At 36.0% G+C, this 20,928-nt stretch overlaps 1 protein-coding gene across 50 annotated transcripts in view; it reads left to right on the top strand.

Moving 5' to 3' along the window:
• CLASP2 (cytoplasmic linker associated protein 2) overlaps positions 1-20,928 on the top strand; it is a 138,647-nt gene that overhangs the window by 95,280 nt on the left and 22,439 nt on the right. For 14 of the 50 annotated variants that reach the window (XM_068670576.1, XM_068670590.1, XM_068670580.1 and 11 more), the window contains 10 exons: positions 2,001-2,171; positions 3,088-3,195; positions 6,590-6,652; positions 7,373-7,479; positions 10,043-10,066; positions 10,514-10,758; positions 11,398-11,461; positions 17,371-17,534; positions 19,744-19,822; positions 19,963-20,013. In XM_068670576.1, coding sequence (XP_068526677.1) covers positions 2,001-2,171; positions 3,088-3,195; positions 6,590-6,652; positions 7,373-7,479; positions 10,043-10,066; positions 10,514-10,758; positions 11,398-11,461; positions 17,371-17,534; positions 19,744-19,822; positions 19,963-20,013 — 1,076 coding nt within the window. The remainder of the gene's footprint in view (positions 1-2,000; positions 2,172-3,087; positions 3,196-6,589; positions 6,653-7,372; positions 7,480-10,042; positions 10,067-10,513; positions 10,759-11,397; positions 11,462-17,370; positions 17,535-19,743; positions 19,823-19,962; positions 20,014-20,928) is intronic. The other 36 variants (XM_068670604.1, XM_068670601.1, XM_068670595.1 and 33 more) reach the window with 10 other exon arrangements.

Here is a 20,928-nt window from a genome sequence, read left to right as displayed (position 1 = left end):
TTTAAGGACCCTATTCAGCAGAAATTCTTGCTTGCTTTTTTCCATGTGCTGCTCTTATCTAATGTGATGCAATTTTTATTTAGAAGGCAGTAGGGTTGGAAGGGTTTTGTCATTTTGTAATTCCATTTTAGAAGCTGTGCTTTTTATAGTTAGCTTTAATTTTTTTAGATCCACTGTTGATGGTAATATTGACAACAGTATGCCAATGCAGTTGTTGTTAGAATAATGTTTTCAGGTTATTTTCATGTGTTTTCATATGTTTCAGCTGTATTTGGTTTACGTAGGCAGTAGTGGTACACTTTGCAAGTCAGATTTTAAACAAAAGGTGGAATAATGAAAGTTTGCATTCCATCAGCATATTTTGACAAGAGCAAGTTTTCAAGTTTCTGACCTATCAAAGAAAATCTTCTAAAAGTCTCTGGGACAGTGGAAACTTTATCTAATGGTTTCATTGGTTTAGAGATAAGTATTGGTGAGCGAGAAGAAGGCATAATAGTTTGAAGTTCAAGTTTCATAAAGAAACTGCCAGACCCTTAACTTTTGCAGACCATGGCAATTTTATAGATTTTTTTTTTGTTGTTGTTGTTCAGGATAGAAGCTATGCTTGATTTTCCCAGGCTGTATAAAACTTTATCGTTTCTGCTGAATAGGTCCCTAGCTTGGAAAAGGACGTTTTGCTAAATAACCACATTGAGTTTGAATTCAAACAATGAATCTGAAAGTATATGCATGGTATCTTGTTCTAGTTTTCTCCCTTCCACCCAGCATATGTTTTGTTTTGTTTGGGATTTTGTTTCATTTCCCGTATAGTTAAGCTTTAACAAACTTGTACCTTTTTTTTTTTTAAACATGCGTCATAAGAAGTATCCTGTGAAATTTACTTGAGATTGTTGCATGTTAAAATTACAGATTTGATAGCGTAGCTGTAGTCATATGGTTGGATTATGTGATTATTTTTAAAAGTTGAATGGAATGTTTGTATGTAATTAAACTTTGGTTAAAATTACGTTTCGATATGTCTATTTGGTCAGACTTAAATACCGCAGCTGGATATATGAGTACATTTATATCAACTTGTTGTATAAATTGGTCAAAGAAGAATGGATTGTTCGTTAGGGCTTAGAACTGAAATTTTCTGCAACTGAAATACCAAAGGATGGAGATAACTTAGGGGTCATTGACCAGTTTCTCATAGTGGGTATGCTATGTTGAAGTAAATAATTACAGTACTTCAGAATGTACGATTTTGATAAACTGTAAGCTATAAAAAAAAAACAAACACAAGTGCTTAAATAGAATGTCTTGATCAATTTTTTTAGCTTGTTTTAGCTTAGTTAACAGTTTTCTTTGAATTTGTGGAGTAACCTCCACAGAAATCAACGTGAATATTTCAATTGTCTTCAGGGACATTTTAGTTAGCTTCTCAAAGAGTAGTGCTTGAAGAACACATGCTTTTAAGAAGCATGGAAGAAAAGCTTATATGTTAAGAAAATTATACCTATTTTTATTAAAGTACTGTTGGTATTGGAAAAGCTGGAATAATGATGAAGTCACTGGTTTAAAGTTGTTCCCTTTAGCCTTCTAGATGTTCTTTTTATTTTTTAATAGAAAATGTGATTAGTGAGACCATGCAACTTAAAAAATAAATAAAATAAAAATACACCAATGTACATGTCAGGGACATTGGAACTATTAACAAAAATGGAAAATAATGTTTGTGGTTTTTTGAGCATACCTCGTGCTAAACACCACACCAAATGTTTCTTTGTATTGATAATTGTGTCTACTTTATATGTAGTGCTATAAGAATTTGTCCAGGGGGACCAGGATTTTATATTTCACATTTTTACCTTGTAAGTTTTGTCAGACCATTTCAGTATACCACCACTTCCCTGCTAATGTGTGTTTTGTTTTTGTTTGTTTGTTTTTTTAAATCTTGGGTGTTTGTTTGTTTTTTTATCTTTTATGCTGTTACTTACATTCATTCATTTTACCTTCAGCTGGCAGTAGATCTGGATCTCCTGGAAGAGTTTTGACAACAACCACACTTTCTACTATGAACACAGGGGTTCAGAGAGTGTTAGTGAATCCTGCAACCGCACAAAAACGAAGCAAAATCCCACGAAGTCAGGGATGCAGTAGAGAAGCTAGTCCTTCTCGATTGTCAGTAGGTAAGAATTGATAAATAACTTGTTTTCTTCATAGACCTTTTTGCTTTACGTGCTAGATAACTACAGCTTGCATTTAATTACGGGTAGTTGGTAAAATTAGAATACATATAGACAAAAACGTAAAACATGCATGGATGCTGAGACTAGTAATTGATACACAAGACAGTTTTTAAAATTTAAGCTGAGAGTTTTGTGCTGTCAAAATGCAGTAGTTACTCTCTTTCTCCTCAATTTCTTCCTTCTCTCTTTCGTCTCCTTTCTTCTTAATTCCCTCTCCCCAAAGTATTACATCCTCTAAATGAAAGTGCTACCATTTTGAAAAGATTTTCTTTACAACTTCTGTGTCCTCTGGATATGTGTGCATGTGTATATACTTTCATGGTACAAAAATTAATGTCATGCTTCCTAACTCTCACAGTATAGCCTGATTGCGCTTTAATACACTTTATTGAAAAACATTTTTTGATTTCAGAGGTATAGCTGCTGTTCTTTATTTTTATCTTGTGTTTTTTGTTTGTTTGTTTTTTTTTTTACCCCAGCTATAATGTCTTTACATTTTTCATCTTAAGAAAGCTGAAGTTTTCATTTGCATTACTGTTGATTGGATTATTTTTCATTGCTTATTTACTCTGACTTTTTTGAGGTGTTTCAACCATTCTGTAAAGAGTTGGGAAATCCACTTTTTTAGCTGTACAAAGAAATAGTTTAATTGAACTGGCTATGCTTAATGTTAATTTAGCACAATTACGAAAGTGTGTGGAAACAGTTAATACCTAAATGCAACATAATCATAAGTGCCTTTTCTTAGAAATACATCTTTGATCTTTCTGGAAAACAGAATTGCATTAAAACTGCAACTTTTCTTATGTCTTCTCCCTTCTGTGCTGCTGTTTGTCTGTACCCTGAATCATACTAGCACGAGGCAGCCGCATTCCTCGGCCTAGTGTGAGTCAGGGGTGCAGTCGGGAGGCCAGCCGTGAAAGTAGCAGGGACACAAGTCCTGTCCGCTCTTTTCCACCCCTTGGTAAGTACTAAGAGCCCCTTGTTGTGCATGGCTGCCTTTGCACTTCATTATTTGCACCTAATGAATCCACGCCTCCATGGGCCACCATGATTTTCCATTCTTTTGGCTCGCTCACCATTTACTTTGATGAAGAATTGACCGATGTGTGAATGGGTTGTACACCTCAAAATTAAATGCTTTGCTGGTATTAGCCTTACCTTAAATCAAAGAGCTTGGAAAGATGTGTGATTTGTAGCACTTAGGTTTTTTTTGAAAGGTCATTTTTGCTTTTGGAAAGTTTTTTGAAATTGTTTCTCTTTGTTAGAGTATTTATTGTTTGGATACAGTTAAAGGACTTGACCAACTAGAATACAATTTGGCTGTTACCTTCCACCTTTCCCTGCATCAACAAGTAGGATCTGTTAATGCTCAAAACTACTCCCTAGTCAATGAACTGTCTTGGTGCATATGAAGAAAATCTGCTTCATTTTATGTTGTCTTAGCAATACTATCATCACAGTATTCTGTAGGGGAAAAATTAAAATTACACTTTATTTTGCTTATAGAGTGAGTAAATGTAGTGATGCAGGTAAGGGACCACTCTGTTGAAGAGTTGTGTTCTAAGGCTGCTTTTAGTTTCCTAAAAATGAACAGGGCAAGTAGTGAAGTCCTTATCCAAGCAGATGAACCAAAGTACAGTTCTGCAGTCTATTTTTAATCAGAGTAGAAAAAGTGCTAAGTAATTGAACCATGTTGTTATATAGGGAAGAAAAGAGGACTTGAAAACTTTTAACATTCATGCACACAATATAGCTATTTTTTGTCTTCATTCCTAGAGCTGCTGTAAGCAAAAGTTTTCTTTACAGTTAAGTGCTTCAGTTTATTGGCCTGATACTTAAAAGGTTTTGTAGACCTGTCATGCTGGTGTCCATTTCTGAAACATGAATAGGCATGGGAAAGTTTTAACATGCTTCTGACTGAAGATTAGGGAAACCTCTCATCTCCATGTATTTTTGTCCAGGTTGCTACAAAATTCATAGCAAACTTTTGATGAAAGTATTTTAAGTGCTAGATTTTTTTTTTATTGTTTCAGTAATACAGAACTCTGTTTCCGAAACTGATCTTTTTTCTTATTGATGTTACCTTTCATTTAATCTTAAATATGAATCCTTTTTTTCAAGTGAAGTTTGCGGTTTAGGGTGTAACGATTCCAGTCTTTAAGTTTATTCTGAAACAAGTGAATCTTAGGTTTTTATCTCAAATTTAAGCACCTGACTGTCCTCTTAATTAGCATTGGATATCTGTATGTAAAGGCAGCATGCTTCCTGTCAGCCATAGTTTCACTGGAAAAGCATGGGTTAATTGAATGAAGGCTGTTTCAAGAACTAATGCTGATTTACCCAGATGCTATTTATTTGGGAAATTCAATTAAAAGTAGATGTTTTGCAGGATCCATTAACAAATCTATCTTTTACTAAAGCACAGCTGCTGCACTGTAGTGCAGAACACATGCACTACAGAAACGGATCTTTCCTTGCTACTTTTGCTACCCTACAGCTTGAATTCAATTTCATGCATGTGACATCTGATTTACATTAGATTTTTCTGATCAAATACTGTTAATAAATAAATAAATCTGTATCAAACATAATAGTGTTAGCTAATGGGTCATTGGGATGGATGCTACTTGAGATTTTATTTTTATAGATGGAATTTAATTTTTGTGTTAGATATCAGAACAAGTACTTGTACAAATACAATATGTTGAATTGTCTGATAACATAGAGAATACAAAGGAGTAACTATATGAGTTCAGAGCTCAAAATAAAATAAAAAGCTATATCTGGAACAAATGATTCTATCTACTTAATGGATTTCAAATTCCATTCAGTGTTTTGTTGGACTGGTTTTATCTTATGGGATATTATTGATTTCTGTAAAAGAAAAAAAATATTTTCAAGAGTACAAGTAGAAGATGAAATAAAGCAAATTCAACTCAGTATCTGTAGCTGGAAACAGTTGCATAAAGCAAATTCAACTCAGTATCTGTAGCTGGAAACAGTTGCATGTAGAATTGGAGGGGAGGAAATGTCACCTGTATTGTCTGTTTCTCAGAATTTTTTTTATTAGAAATGCTAAGCCCTTTGGAGCATTGTTATCTAGTTGCTTTTCTGTCTGAAGTGTTTCTATAATCTCACATCTTAATATAGGACTACAAAGTGAGAGATAACAGCCACTCGTGAAAAGCAAGGGATTGGTAATTTATATGGAAGTACCAGTTTTCTCGTACATCTGGCAGATATTAAACACCAGGCCAGTAAAAATTCGATATTGTAGTCAAGAAATAAACTGTTATTTTGAGTCCTATTATTGGTTCATCTTAAAATAAAATTTAAAAGTAAATACTTCCACGGTTTCTGGTGTTTGAGAGGTACAAAGAGTATTCTTGAAAATTTTCTTTGGAAAGAGATAATTTGATCCAGTAGTGCTTCATAGCAATGTCTTAGAAATTTGCCTAGCATAATTCAAATGCGTATGGAGACAAGATCATCTTGAATTATTTGCTTATTATTTTTTAATTGTACCTTTTATTTTCAGAGCTTGTTGATGGGAAAATAAGGGAAAGGTTTATCCCATTGTTGCTTGTACTTCAAACTCTATCGGTCTTGATGCATTTGTTTTTATATGCTCTGTCCTGTCTCCTTTTCCATGCTGAGATGTATGTTTTAAAGAACCAAGTACTCTATAAAGTGTTATTTGCAAAATGAAGTTCCCCAGCTAGCCATACTAACTAACATTTCAATTTCACATTTTACTTAAAAGAAAACAAATGTGAAATGTTAATTACATTACATTTAAAATTTTAATTAAAATTGAATCATTTTAACTTTCATCTGCAAATTGGTGATTTTTAACTGAGGTTGGCTTATCTGCACATATGCAAGAACTCAAGCTAGTACCAATTGTCAACTGCCAGCAAGTTTGTGTGGTAGTCACTCATTGTGGATTACATTGTTTGATATATGAGTTCTCTCTCTCTAAGTTGAACATGTAGAATTGAGTTAATTCTGCAATGGAAAAACGATATCAGTGGAACTTTTTAGGTATTCCTGAAGAATCTGATAGTGTGTGTGTGTGAGTGTGTACCTACACATTTTTTTCTTTGAACCTGAACATACTTTTGATCTGCTTTGAATCATTTAAAAAATGCATTAAATGTCCAACACACATAAATTTATCTGTACTACGTAATTGAAGAACTTTTCTGAAGCTTTCTTTCCTTCTGTGTAATGCTCAGTTTCTTGTTCTAAAGCTGAATATATTTGAAAAATACTCTTTTATTCTTTTAAGCAAGTATTGCAGCACTTTGATTCCATGGTAATAGATAGGGTTTTATATGATCCTGTTATTGCAGCTTCCAGACATCACTCCAGATCCACTGGTGCCCTCTACACTCCTGATGTTTATGGGGCTACAGGTGAAGGATGAGTACATTTTGCTATCATCTGTGCAGTCATCCTGGATGTTTTTTCCCCACCCACTTGGTTATGTTCATAGTTCAGTTTTAAAAAGCATATAATTTACATTAATTTGAGTTCTGTGGTTTTAATAATCCAGATAGATGTATATGTGCTGCTAGATTTTCTCTCCACCTCCATGACCCAATGTTAATTCTTTTCTTCCCTAACAACAATCACTTTATTTTTACTTGCAGGATTTCTAGTTTTCCATTTTTTTTTTTTCAGTATTTGTAGAGCATTCTTTGTGCATGTAGTTTTCTAATCAGTATTCTTTGTAGCCTCTCTATTGTAATTGCTTTCTTTTTAAATGAAAATAAAAACCCAAAATGAAGATGTTCAACAAACAAAAAATACCAAAACGGCCAGCACCAGATTATTTTAGTTAAAACCACTGGCTTGTCATGTTTTTGCTTCTGTGATATTGGAATAGAATCTTCATGTATGACTCTTGGTTTTTATTTCATTCATACATTTTGCTGATATCTTTAGGGGTGCAGAATTAAAATAGCTAGTATTTTAGCCTATACATAATTAATAGAAGCATAAACCAAATGCTTTTCTTCTGCTTGGGTTTTTTTTGTTGTTGTTTTTTTTTTTAAGTGAATGTGGTGTTAATATTCTGTGTTCCAATTCTAACTGAAATGTTTATATATTCATTTTTGTTGTTGTTATAACAGGTACCAGCTTTGGAATTAGTCAGTCGAGTAGATTGTCATCATCAGTTAGTGCTATGCGAGTTCTGAACACAGGTTCTGATGTGGAAGAGGCAGTAGCAGATGCCTTGGTAAGAATCTTGCACTTACCTTGTGTAGGATACACTGTTAAAATAATTGGTGTCTGTATGCTGAAGCATACAAAATAACTTTGTTATTTTATTGCCTTTAAGTGTGTGGGGTGAGGAAGGAGGGAGGGGAAGAAACAGAATTGCTAGAGATGCAAAGTATTGGAATTTTTATTCCATACAAAAATTTTTGTTCCATCTAGTCTTAGAAAAGTCTTTTGAGAAACATGACTTTTCCATGGCAGGCAGGAAATGGTCTTGGGCTGTTCTATTGGAGTAGCTTAAGAAGCCACTTGTGCAGGAAGCCCTAATAAGCAGTATCCCACAACAGCTACACGAACTTCTGTATATGTTGAAGTTGGTAGGCTTCTCAGAGCTGGGGATGATGAGAGCTAAAAGTACACTGGAATTCCATTTAAAGTTGTTCTGATAACATAACAAGGTTTGGTTTCTGTTTTCAAAATGTTGCTGAGAATTTCAAGCTAGTTATGTCATTCTCAGTCTTAATGTTACTGTTTTTTAAAGGGGTCTCTTTAGCTCCTTCTTCACCTCCTTGTCCCAGTTAGCCTAAGTGGAAGCATGTCATGTATCTTGTTTTTCTGATAATGACACCAGCAAGCTGAAATCTTCAAATAATTTAAAATATTGATGCTTTGAATTCTCTACTTTTTTATCGTGTATTGTTTGCTATTTGCATGGCATTATACATACATACGTACCTGTTACAAAGCTTCCAGAATTCTTTAAGGAATTTGTTGTTGCTCTATTATAATAGAAAGATTATTTGGAACATCAGTGGGGAAAAAAAATACAAATTAGACTCTAATGAATGTAAGTGTTGCAGGCAGGTATGATTGGACTTAGAGAGAAAATTTGAAGGGAAAAAGAATCTGAAGAACTCAGTCATGTTCATAGTCTGCCAGTTTGTTGATTTCCTGGCTAATACTGTCGTCTTGACACATTAGTTTAAAATTTGTGTGCCTTCACAGGTAGAGAGATCTGTGAAATCTTGGACATGGCCACAAGTCACGGTGTATTTGATCAATGGAGTTTACCCTTTTTGATAGCATGAATTTGAAAAACATTTTCAGCAGAGATCTAGAATGCTAATTACCGAACTGGAACTCATTCTAGATTGTCTAGATTTTTTGTTGTTGTTGTTTTTTAAGGGTGCAATGAAGAAGAAATCTATGGGATATTTAATGTTTCTGGCTACAATTAGAAAAATCTATGTAAGATTTATCCACGTTGATGTTACATGATGAGTATCTATAGTACTTTCAGGAGTTTCATAGCTTATTCAGATTTAGCTTGATGAAGAATATAGTAGGAAATCAGTAATAAATTGAGGAGAAACTCATGATTCTAATGACTGCTCTTGAGACTTGAATGTGCCTTGCTTGGAAGCAATGAGGTCTGTTCATAGAAACTTGTTTGTATTACCTGGATGCAGAATAGCATGATGCTTATAGACGTGCTAGAGGAAAATTAGTTTAGGTATATGTGTTTTAGCTAGAATCTAGGAAGGATCAAGATGAGCAAAATTAGATTACTGTAGTATTATCATGGCTGGTTGCCTGTAATACTCTACATATACAAGTTGTCCTGTGCAACTGGTTCCATTTAGACGGAAAACTGGTTATGAAAATGTACCTCTTGTTTAGACTAAAGCCCCTGTTCAGAATTCTGTTTTTAAAATATATCTGTCAGGATGCTATAATCTACAGTATAAAAATCAAAGATTCTGGATTGCTTTGGTACTTGTGATTTTTATCCCTTTATTTATTCTCTTATGCATATATGGATACATGCATTGTTGACAGTAAGCTTACATAAACAGTATGTATTGAGGTATCCTTTAAGCTATTCAGCCAGCAAAAGTAACCCAGTGCAAATGGTAATTAAGGGGAAAATGACTAGTATTACTTCTGCTTCTTTGAACACGTAATGGGATTGGATTTTTAACTACTTGCTTCAACTTCAGAGTTTGAATGGCAGAGTTATTTTGCTGTGGTTTGTGTTTTTCATTTTAGGATGAACAGTATGTTTTTCCTCTGGCCTTTGTTTTATGTTTAGTTTTGTTGGCTTGTTCTTGTTTTTAAAGTGTTTGGGACTTTGCATTATACAATTAAATTGTGTAGGACATTTTCAAAACTTATTTCTGTAGTTATTGTTGCAATGACAACTTAAATATTTTAGATATCAATGCTTAACATAAAGAGATGGAGCAGTATACGGAAATACAAAGTTTAAATGAAAGTTTCATGATTAGCAGTTGGCTGTACATGTCAAGTCTTCATGCTCAGATATTACTGCATAAGAGAAAGATTTTGACAGAGAAGTCTTTGTGAACAACAAGAGGATGATATGAAATGTTTTCCTGGAAATTGAATCTTAGCAAACTTTTTATTGATAATGTATGATACACCGATCAGATATGGCGAGCAGAGTCAAATTTGCAAAAGATTATGTTTTCCAATGCAGCTAGTTTAATAGTCACAGTGCTGCTGTGCCTTACCTTCCTGTTCTCAATTTCTGTTTCTTTTCAATAATTTACTGCTGTCAGCTCTTAGGAGACATGCGGACTAAGGTATAGAAATTATTTTCCTTCTTCAGTAGTTTAATTTTACTATTAACATGTTCGATTCAAAAGTAAGTTAAAATGAGAAAATATGGTTTTAGACCTGATTCTTACATTTACATGTGTAAAGTTAAGCTCAATAACTAACTTTCAATACAACCTTTTTGTCATCCTATCATGCAATTTTATGGATTTTCACAAATAAACTTTAAGCTGAACGTTTCATCAAATGTATGTCTTCTTTCCATTTGCTTTGCTTTTGTATTTGGAATTCTACACAAGCCTTACCCTGTTAAAATGTTTTTATTATCTTGCTTTGAACTGCTGGACAGTTGGAGTCATTTGTCAGTGCAGGGCTTGTACTGATTATTGAAAGTGTAGGTGTTCCTGCTGATAAATGTATATGTATAATTTCTTTGAAAATCAGTATTAATGTGGGGTCTTTCTGAACAATAGAAGAAGCCTGTGCGAAGAAGATACGAGTCTTACGGGATGTACTCAGATGATGATGCCAACAGTGATGCATCAAGTGCCTGTTCAGAAAGGTCCTACAGCTCTAGGAATGGAAGCATACCAACATATATGAGACAGACAGAAGATGTGGCTGAAGTTCTAAATCGCTGTGCTAGCTCCAACTGGTCAGAGAGAAAAGAAGGCCTTCTAGGCCTGCAAAATTTATTAAAGAACCAGAGAACTTTAAGGTAAGAAAACGTATTAGTAGAAAAATCTTTATTTTGAAGTTGATGAAAGGCAAGGAAGGTAAAAGAGGATGCTAATGTTCTGAGGAATGTGGAAAGTTGGGAAGAGGGGAAGAAGGGTATCTTACTCTCAGGAAGTCTGAGAGTAAGAATGGGGGAGAAATGAGGAAACTGGTGTCCATTCTTGGTTACTAGGGCATGGAATCTGTTTAAAAAGCTTAGCTAAAGAAAGGGAATTGAAAACCAATAGAGTTCTTACAACACAGAAGATTTTCAAAGTGGTTGCATCTAGTAGTGATGACAGACTTCTTATTCAGTAGGTTATTTATTCAGAAGAAACTGTTACTGGCTAGCTACTAAGAATGTCTTTTTCATGACCTTCTCTGTTACAGTAGTCAGGAGTGCGAATTCAAAATGACCTTTGCTCTGTTTTATTATGTGAATTAGATTGATGAGAGATTTTTAGGTTGAAAGTCTATTTTAGACAAAATCATTACATTTTTATTTGTCTTAGAGAAAGTGTTTTTTCTACTTCATTTACTAGATTTTGATCCAGTATTGTTGAATTCACTGATTGCTATGCATTAGTGTACCAGTAGTAGTAGCAGCAGAGTTGACTATTGTATTTTGTCACTTTGACAGCCGTGTTGAATTGAAAAGGCTGTGTGAAATCTTCACAAGAATGTTTGCTGATCCTCACAGTAAGGTATGTTTAGGTTTTCCTTTCTTGCAGTAAAAGTTTGAAAACCTACAGAAGACCAGCTTCAGTAAAATGTCAGCAGCACTTGCACATGTAAAAATTTAACAAACTGTGTTCTGTAAGCAGTTAATGGTATCGGATCTGAAACCACTTCATTTGCAGTTTTGATCAAGATAATTTCCACCTTTTGTTGCAAGACAATTGAAATAAAGTGAAGGTTTGTTTCATTAGTTTGGCAGTTTGTGCTCAAAATGTGTAATTTTTTTTAGGAAGTCTTGATGTTTTTAATGGCAATTTCAATGTAACTAGTGGTTCCCTCTGAAATAGAACACCTAGCTGCAGTAATTTAAAACATAAAGTAGTCTAAATCATATGTGATGAATCTGAACTGTACCAAATATTTTCTTATTTCTTTTTCAAGGTATATATTTTGCTTTGTCATAACTGATAATGTGTTCCTCGAGTTTCACAGATTAGGCTGGCATTTGACACTTGAATAATTTTTTACATCATTGATAATATTGAATATAAGATGGAGCGTATACTGGTGTTTAAAAGAAAATACAATAATTTATTCATTTTACAGTGGTGAAGACCCAGTACAGATGATACAAGGAGTGGAATATGTAGAAAACTTCTGTTTTCTAAAAGCATTTTAAATATTTTTAACTGAGTTACTGCTCTTTGTTTTGTTTTGTTTTACAATTTTTTGTGGGAGATGGGTTACTGTTGCAGCTTGATATATATGTATATAATCTATTGCAATAATTTCCCCTAGCAAAAGGACTGCAAGTGAATATGGAGTTGAACAAAGTTAAAATGATACCATGTAGAAAACAGGCAACTTCATGTTTAGTTTGACGTAGAGGCTTGTATGGAAGAAACCTTATCTTTATGTTGAGTAGAACATATGGCACTTCATGTCCATATTTCAAAACTGATAAAATATTGAAGTTAGAGCCAGAGTAGTTATATCCAAACCATTGGCTTTTCTCAACAGAATCCTGAAAAACAGCTTTGCAATACATATGTTTCAGTCTTCAAGATTCCTCTGATAGAAAACTAAATTCAGAGAGATACAAAATCTTGACAGGTTAACTTAATATTCACCTGCCCGTATTTCTCCTGCTGGAAAATCTGTGACACAGTATATTTTGAAGAAAATCATATTGTGCATAGGAACATAGTATTAAATTGCTCACATACTGCAGAAATCCAGGAGAAACAACTAAAGCCAAGTTGAGGAGTAACCAAAGAAAACATTCCCTTAAAAAGAGTAAAGAAAACTAAATATTGAAATGCTGGCTTCTAAATGAAGTGTAACAAAATTGTGAATAGCACCTTGTCTTGATTTTGGTTGTTTGTTCTTTTGTTAATTAATATAGTAGTTATGCATCTATGAGAACTACCCTGGAGATACTGTTGGGATTGCAATATAGGAAGGAGAATGAGAGTGCTCCAAAATACAGTTGTACGTTTCTGAAGAGCACTTTAAATTTTTCATTGGGCCTTTATGAACTATTGCATTCCAGCTGATATTTTTGTTAGTTGGTCATTTTGACATAATATTGCTTTGAGTTCTAAGTTTTGGCCAAGGGGATATCACAGGTGTTAGCACCTATTCTAGTCACTGAAAGCATGCCTGCTTTTTGATGTTGCAAAACCAATAATAATTCATGAATATTATTATCAGGAGGACACCTCCAGTATTAGAGTTCATGAGCTTGTGGATTTTTATTATCACAGAATCATCGCGGTTGGAAGAGACCTCCAAGATCACCTAGTCCAACCTCTGACCTAATGCTAACGAGTCCTCCGCTAAACCATATCACTAAGCTCTACATCTAAACGTCTTTTAAAGACCTCCAGGGATGGTGACTCCACCACTTACATTCCACCACAGCCCATTCCAATGCCTAACAACCCTCTCAGTAAAGAAGTTCTTCCTAATATCCAACCTAAACCTCCCATGGCACAACTTTAGCCCATTTCCCCTCGGCTGTCACCAGGCACATGAGAGAATAGACCAATCCCCACCTGACTACAGCCTCCTCTAGGGAGTGATAAGGATGCCCCTGAGCCTTCTTTTCTCCAGGCTGAACAATCCCAGCTCCCTCAGCCACTCCTCATAAGACTTGTTCTCCAGATCCCTCAGCAGCTTCGTTGCCTTTCTCTGGACTCACTCAAGCACTTCCATGTCCTTCTTGTAGTGAGGAGCCCAAAACTGAACGCAGTACTCGCCAAAACTGAACACAGTACTCGAGGTGCGGCCTCACCAGAGCTGAGTACAGGGGGACAATCGCTTCCCAAGCCCTGCTGGCCATACTGTTTCTTATGCAAGCCAGGATGCTGTTGGCCTTCTTGGCCACCTGAGCACACTGCTGGCTCATATTCAGCTGACTATTCACCAGTACTCCCAGGTCCTTCTCTGCCTGGCAGCTTTCCAACCTTTCATCTCCCAGCCTGTAGCTCTGCTTGGGGTTGTTGGGCCCATGGTGTGCAGGACCTGACACTTGGCCTTGTGGAACTTCATGCAGTTGGCCTCAGCCCATCGGTGCAGCCTATCCAGATCCTCCTGCAGAGCCCTCCTGCCCTCGAGCAGATCGACACACACACCTAACTTGGTGTCATCTGCAAACTTACTGAGGGTGCACTCGATCTGCTCATCCAGATCATCGATAAAGATATTAAAGAGAACTGGCCCCAGTACTGAGCCCTGGGGGATGCCACTAGTGACCGGCCTCCAACTGGACTTGACTCCATTCACCACAACTCTTTGGGCCCGGCTATCCAGCCAGTTTTTAACCCAACGAAGTGTACGTTGTCCATGCCATGAGCAGCCAACACACACATTGCTGCACAAATTCAATTTTAGAATCCTTTAAAATCTTGTCGTCAGTTGTCCATAGAAAGTATTCTTTCATCACGTCTGTGGTTTTTGTTTGTGTTTGTTTTTGATTTCTTTTTTGCTTTTGTTTCTTTCTAAAGGTTTCTTTTAACATGATAGGTAGACGTAGGGAATTGCTTGGAAAAAGTCATGTAATTTGTGAGAGAGAATGGGAAAATGATTTGAAGGACATACAAAGTACTTATAAAATAGTTCCAATATCCCAATAAAATTACTAAATTTGTTATAAAAGCTTTGAAATACCTTGTTTTGTTTTGTTTTGTTTTATATTCCATACAGGAACTTTGTATTGATGGCCACTAATTTGTGTGTTTTTATCTTTTTCCCTTTTTTTGTTTTTGTTCTGTTGTTTTGTTTTGTTTTGCATGCTGTCCCCTGTGTTGGAACTCTCTTTAGAGAGTAAGTTGGTTCAGTATTTGTTGGAAGCCTAACCTTATTTGCATGAATGTGCAATTAACCCTTTTTCTCTATTTTTCTTTCCCAAAGAGTTCATGCAGTGTCAAGCCTTTTGCAATCATAAAATGCTATATACAATTATGTAAACTGTGTGGTAAAGTTTTGAGATGTGCTTTATCTACTAATTAACTGACATGGTTTGGTTATGCATTCCTGCTTTATATTGTTGTGGTGGTTGGCACATCTGAAATAATTCTCTTTAATAGTAGATAGTTACAATTATTTTCATATCTGTTTATTCCACTATCAAATTATTTATTAAGAGCTCGAGCTTTAGATGCTTGATTTAAGTTTTAAGTTGCATCATAAAAAATGAAAACTGCAAAAATCATAGTACCTCCATACACTGTTCAGAGTATAGGTGGTTGAGTTCCATTTTCCATTCCAAATTCATCTGTCACCTTAAATGCTCTTACGGCATTTTGTATTCTTCATGCTTTGGCTGAGATAAAAAGCCATGATTCAGGTTGGTGTGGTGTTTTTATACAGCACAATGATTTGCTTCATTTCACTTTTCTGCTGGCAATCATTGTGGTAAACCTAACATCAAATGAAATTTGAAAAGAAAATTGAGTCGTCAGTTATGAGTATTTTTACCACCAAAAACATCAGCACAAGATCTTTAGGGTACTTTTGCTGTAGTGATTCATAATTCACTACCTAATGATTTCATTTGAAACCACTTTACTTGTTTAAAGTATCATAGGGAGTCTACATTACACCATCAAATAGGATGTTGTAACAGGTTTGTTCAGCTTACACGTTTCAATGAAATTGTTGTGTGCATTGCAGTATGCAAACTTTAAGATACAGGTACAATTTCTAAGTTCTGCGAAGCTAAATAATTTAAATAAAAGGAAGACTTCCAGGGTAATCTTTATGCTACCAGATCTTTTTGTTTCCCTGAATTCTGTATGTTTTCCCAAAATTTTAGGACTGTTAAATCCAAAGACAGTCATAACAAAATACAGAAGGTACTCTTTGCTTTGGTTTTACCTAGCTCTTATAATTGTACCTGCTGCTTGTTTGTCCACAAAGTGGTATATAGTTTCAGTTCAGCCAAAGACCAATCATGATGGGCTCTATATTGGATAGGGTTTGTATTGTTTTGTTTCTAATACATTTTTACAGCTTTTAAGGTGTCTATAGATTTTCTCTGATCTTTTCAGATTCTCTCAGGATTGTGTATTTATTATTGATTTTGATTTTCCAATTTAGGTGAGTTTACTTACTCTGGAAGTTACTTACATTGGAAGTTAGATCTAATTCCCTCAGTGATGAAGGCATGCAGCAGCATGTTTCATCCCCTCAAGTCAGTGTTGTGGTGTCTGCAGCCTTGTGAGCTGCGATCACAGTTGGGGATCGTCTACTCTTATGAACAGCAGCAGAATATGGCCATGCCACAAGCCAGATAAGCTGCAGGAGGATGTGGTGTTCCAGTCCTTCCTCTGCAGCAGCTATTTCCAGTCTTGAACCCATGTCAAATATACTCGAGGCAATATGTCTCCAGCCTTCTTTGTATTGTAACAATAGCGTTGCTTCTGTGCCTAGCTATTTGCTGGAGCAAGAGCGTAAGTCAGTTGCAAAGACACCATTTCCAGCCCAAACACCTGTTTTTTGTGTCAGAGAAGTGGGAGTCATGGACTACACTGGTATAGAGCAATACACATCCTGATCTCACCATAAATCTAGGGCAAAAAAAAAAAACCAAACAAAAGAACATGAAATTATGATGATAATGAGAGATACTGAAAAGGCTTTTGAAACAAAGTTGTCTATTATGCCTTTCTTCACCACTTCACTCTTAAAAAGCTCTTCATCATCATCTCATTGATGAAAGTGCTACAGACGTTAATACACATCTTTTTTTTTCTTTTTTTTTTTAAACTGAATACTTTTCAGTTTTGTTTGTTGGAAAGAATACAACACACGATGTTTCTGGAAGACTGTAGTATTTAAACACCTGTCAATCCAAAATCTGTTGTGGCTTTTTTCCCAACTCTGGTGAACAGTTTTGTGTTTGGATATCCACAGTAGCAAGAGATTTTTGTTCTTTTTCACAAATGTTTTATGTCAAGGAATTGGACAGCTTTCATGATCTTGCAGTATTTAGCAATGCAGATATTTGCAATGAAGATTCTGTTAAAACACTATAGCAGTTTTTTTGGTTTTAGACAGAAAGTGTTTTTGTAGTCTTTGAGGAGTATCCACTTAATGATAAAACTTGAAGGTTAAACAAAAAAAAAAGAGAAGTTTTACTGAAAAAAATGAGGTTGCGCCAGCCATCACAGTGAGCATTTCTTTTCTTGACAATACTGCATGGAATACCTAATTGTCAAACTTCTACAGAAGTCGGCTAATGTTTCCAATGTACTTTTGTATCCAATTAAAAAGCAAAACAGATTTTTTTTTTCCTGCTTGGCTGCAAAGCACTGCCTTTCTCTGCCTCTGATTCCGTTACTGCTGCTTCTTTGTTTGTAAGGTCAGCATATGTCTGTCTTTTCCTCTTTTGCCCCATCCTACCCTCTTTCCTTCTTCTTCTACCTTGTAGGTGTTCAGTATGTTTTTGGAGACACTGGTGGACTTCATCCAGGTCCATAAAGAAGATCTGCAGGACTGGCTATTTGTACTGCTAACACAGCTATTGAAGAAAATGGGTGCTGATTTGCTTGGGTCTGTACAAGCAAAAGTTCAGAAGGCACTTGATGTCACAAGGTAATGAGTTCAGAAGGAGAAAAAAAAGCAGGGGGAGGAACCCACCTCAGCCTATTCCCAACATGGTTTGTCTGTATGTACATGCATGTACATTCTGTGTCATTCTTGGAAATATACGGAGCTAACAGGATTTAGCAAATTTAAGGATTTAGCAAATCCATTATTGCCATGTTCTCCCTTCACTTTCCCCAAAATTTTCTAATGTTCAAAGCATTCTGAAGTGATTTTGGGGGCCATCAAGCAGCCTATCCTAGTCCAGCTTTATTCCCAAATTTAAGTTTCATTTTTAACTAGAATTGGCAAAGATCTGGAAGCTACTTCTCATCCTTTATTCTCTGAAGAATGGGACAGTCTGAACCTCTGCTGAACCTATTCATATGGCAGATTTCCTGTGCAATCTGACAAAGGTTATGGTGGGCATTGAATAGAGAGAGAAAGTATGATCTTTTTTGCTGCTGCAGCAGAGGCCTAGAAGGTAATACCAGAGTGAGGAATGGTGGAGAGCAGAGGCAGATAGAAGGGGAGGATGGTTCGCAGAAGCATACAGGAGGAGTGTTGTGTAAATGTTAACAGTACTAGTGCGTTATAGTTTTGGGATTGTTGGAATTGCATACATTTGGAATCAGAATTCTACAGGATCATCCCTTATTACTTGCCTTACATGGTCTGTTCTGAAAGTAGTAGGACTGGCTTTTTCCTGGGTGAACAGGCGGACGAGAGGCGGTCTGCGCACGCAGGATCAGTGGAGGGGGATATTGGGAACGCTGGGAAAAATCGGCAGTCGGCTGTCGGCCCTTGAAGAGAGCGGGTCGCTTGTACTGTGAACACCTGTTGAAACGCCTCGTCACAGAGAATCATGGAGTGTTTAATGGAGCAGCGATACGTGATCAAATTTTGTGTAAAGCTTGGTAAAACGGGCAAAGAGACTCATGACATGATTAAGGAGGCCTATGGTGATGCTGCCATGGGTAGATCAGGTGTTTTTGAGTGGCACAAGCTGTTCTGAGAAGGTAGGGAAAGAGTGGAAGACGATGACCGCTCCGGACGCTCTTCGACCAGCAAAACCAACGAAAACGTGTTGTGAGTGAAAAATTTACTGAACCGTGATCACAGGATGAGTATCAGAATGATTGCTGATGACTTGAGCATTCCTCAAACCCAAGTTTTTGAGATGGTGAAAGAAAACTTAGCCATGAGGAAAGTGTGCGCGAAGTTTGTGCTGCGAGTGTTGTCAGAGGAGCAAAAGGCCAACCGGAAAGCGATCTGCCAGGATCTTCTTCATCATGTGAATGAGGAGCCTGACTTTTTGGACAATGTAGTAACCGGTGACGACACATGGGTGTTTGAATACGACCTGGAGAGTAAGTGGCAGAGCACAGAACGGCACACCCCTGCTTCCCCACACCCCAAGAAAGCACGAATAAACAAATCCAAGCATAAGTCCATGCTCATTTGCTTTTTTGATCGACACGGAGTCATCCACAAACAGTTCGTACCACCCGGACAAACAGTTAATGCAGTTTTTTATGTGGAAGTCCTCACAAGACTGCGAAAACACATTGCTCATGTCCGCCCAGCCATCGTCAACAATTGGCGGCTGCACCATGACAACACGCTGAGCCACACAGCATTCCGTGTAGTGGAGTATCTTGCCCAGCACAAGGTGGCAACGCTGCCTCAGCCCCCCTACAGCCCCGACTTGGCCCTGCCAGACTTTTTTCTACTCCCAAGAATAAAATCAACACTCAAGGGGAATCATCACACATTGGTAGAGGCGCTTCAAGAGGCCGTGACGAGGGAGCTAAACAGCATTCCGGTCCAGGCATTCCTGGGAAACTCGTTGGCAGCAGTGTGTAGATGCGGAAGGGTGCTACTTTGAAAAATTCTAATCGTTCTATTCTCATGAATAATTTTTTTTCACAAAAAATGAGTCCTACTTTCAGAACAGACCATGTACATATATTCTAACTACAAGAGCTTCAAAGCAGTATTTCTTTCGTAATATCATCCTTTACTTTTTAGGAAAATGTTTCTGAAGTCAGATATAAAATCAACAAAATTGATAGAAATTTTTTCTTTCAGAAAGAGTAAAGGTGTGTTTGTTTTTTTTTTTTGACTCAGAAGAGCAAGGGCATATTTTTTGCCTCTCAACAGGTATTAAAAGAAAAATTTACGTAACTGATATAACTTGATTTTATTTATTTTATAGGGAATCTTTTCCAAATGATCTTCAGTTCAGTATTTTAATGAGATTTACTGTTGACCAGACCCAAACGCCTAGTTTGAAGGTAAGAATTTTCAGGCTTACAAAACAAACAAAATCTTGATAGACATTTGATTGTCTTATTATTTACCTTTGGATTGTTTGATTTGTTTTAAACAAAAACAAGGTTTTCAATTAGTGGATTTTGTTTTTGTAAAATTTCAGACAGTCAAGCCAGCACTACAGGACCAGCTTCGCTCTTTTTGGAGCTCAAAGGTTTTTGTCTGAATTACTGTCTTTGTTCTTAACTCTATGTCAAACTCCTACAGTTTTTGTGAATACTTCTTTCTTGAATGCATTCATTTGCTGCTACTAACCTTTGCGAGAAACTTTAAGCATGCAGATGTTCAATTTTAAACATTATACTACTGTGGAAGTGTTTGCTGCGAGTTCTAATAAAACCACAGTATGGTAAAAATGAGCAACAAAAATGTGGCTGCCTAACATCAAGCTGGTTATGCAAACTCACTCTGTTAAGTCTTTTATAATTTTATGTTTGTGATTTCCCAATCTTCTTTTCCTAGTTTGTATATAAGTTTTCCTGTGTTTAGACTGATAGGTCTTGAATTCATTTAAATAATTTTAACGATAACATAAGCTGTTATATTAAAAACAAGCTCCCTTTATGGTACCTTTTACTTTTCTGAAAGCAGTGTGTAGCTTTATACATACACACTTCTATGTAATAAAAATCTTTAACCTGTAGACCTGACAAAACAAATGAAAATATAAAATAATTTTGTAGTATATTTACAGTTACAAAAAGTTAATTTTAGTATAAGTGCATCAAATCTGAAGACTTACTAGTCAGATAAATGGGGAAATAACAAGCATATAACTGGCATTTTCTGCTCTATCCTGCACGAAATATTTTTACACTGTTTGATACTGCACAAGAATATTATTTTTTCCAAATTGTTTTGAACCTAAAGTCACATGAATATGCCTTTTTTTTTTGTCTACAATACAGTAAAACTTACATTTTTAAGCTTTTGAGGACAGTTGATACGTTGACCACTGTTGCTTCGTAGAGCTGTGTTAAAAAGGGACTGCTGTCATTTATTGAAGACAGCAAAAGAGGTAGTAAAAATCAGTTTGTTTAAATAAATCCTTGGAACAAATTGGGCTTGA

Source organism: Anas acuta, chromosome 2, assembly GCF_963932015.1.
Source record: "Anas acuta chromosome 2, bAnaAcu1.1, whole genome shotgun sequence".
In the NCBI taxonomy this organism is placed as follows: Eukaryota; Metazoa; Chordata; class Aves; order Anseriformes; family Anatidae; genus Anas; species Anas acuta.
Note: the sequence above shows the minus strand (reverse complement) of the source record. Positions and strands in the feature narration are given on the sequence as shown.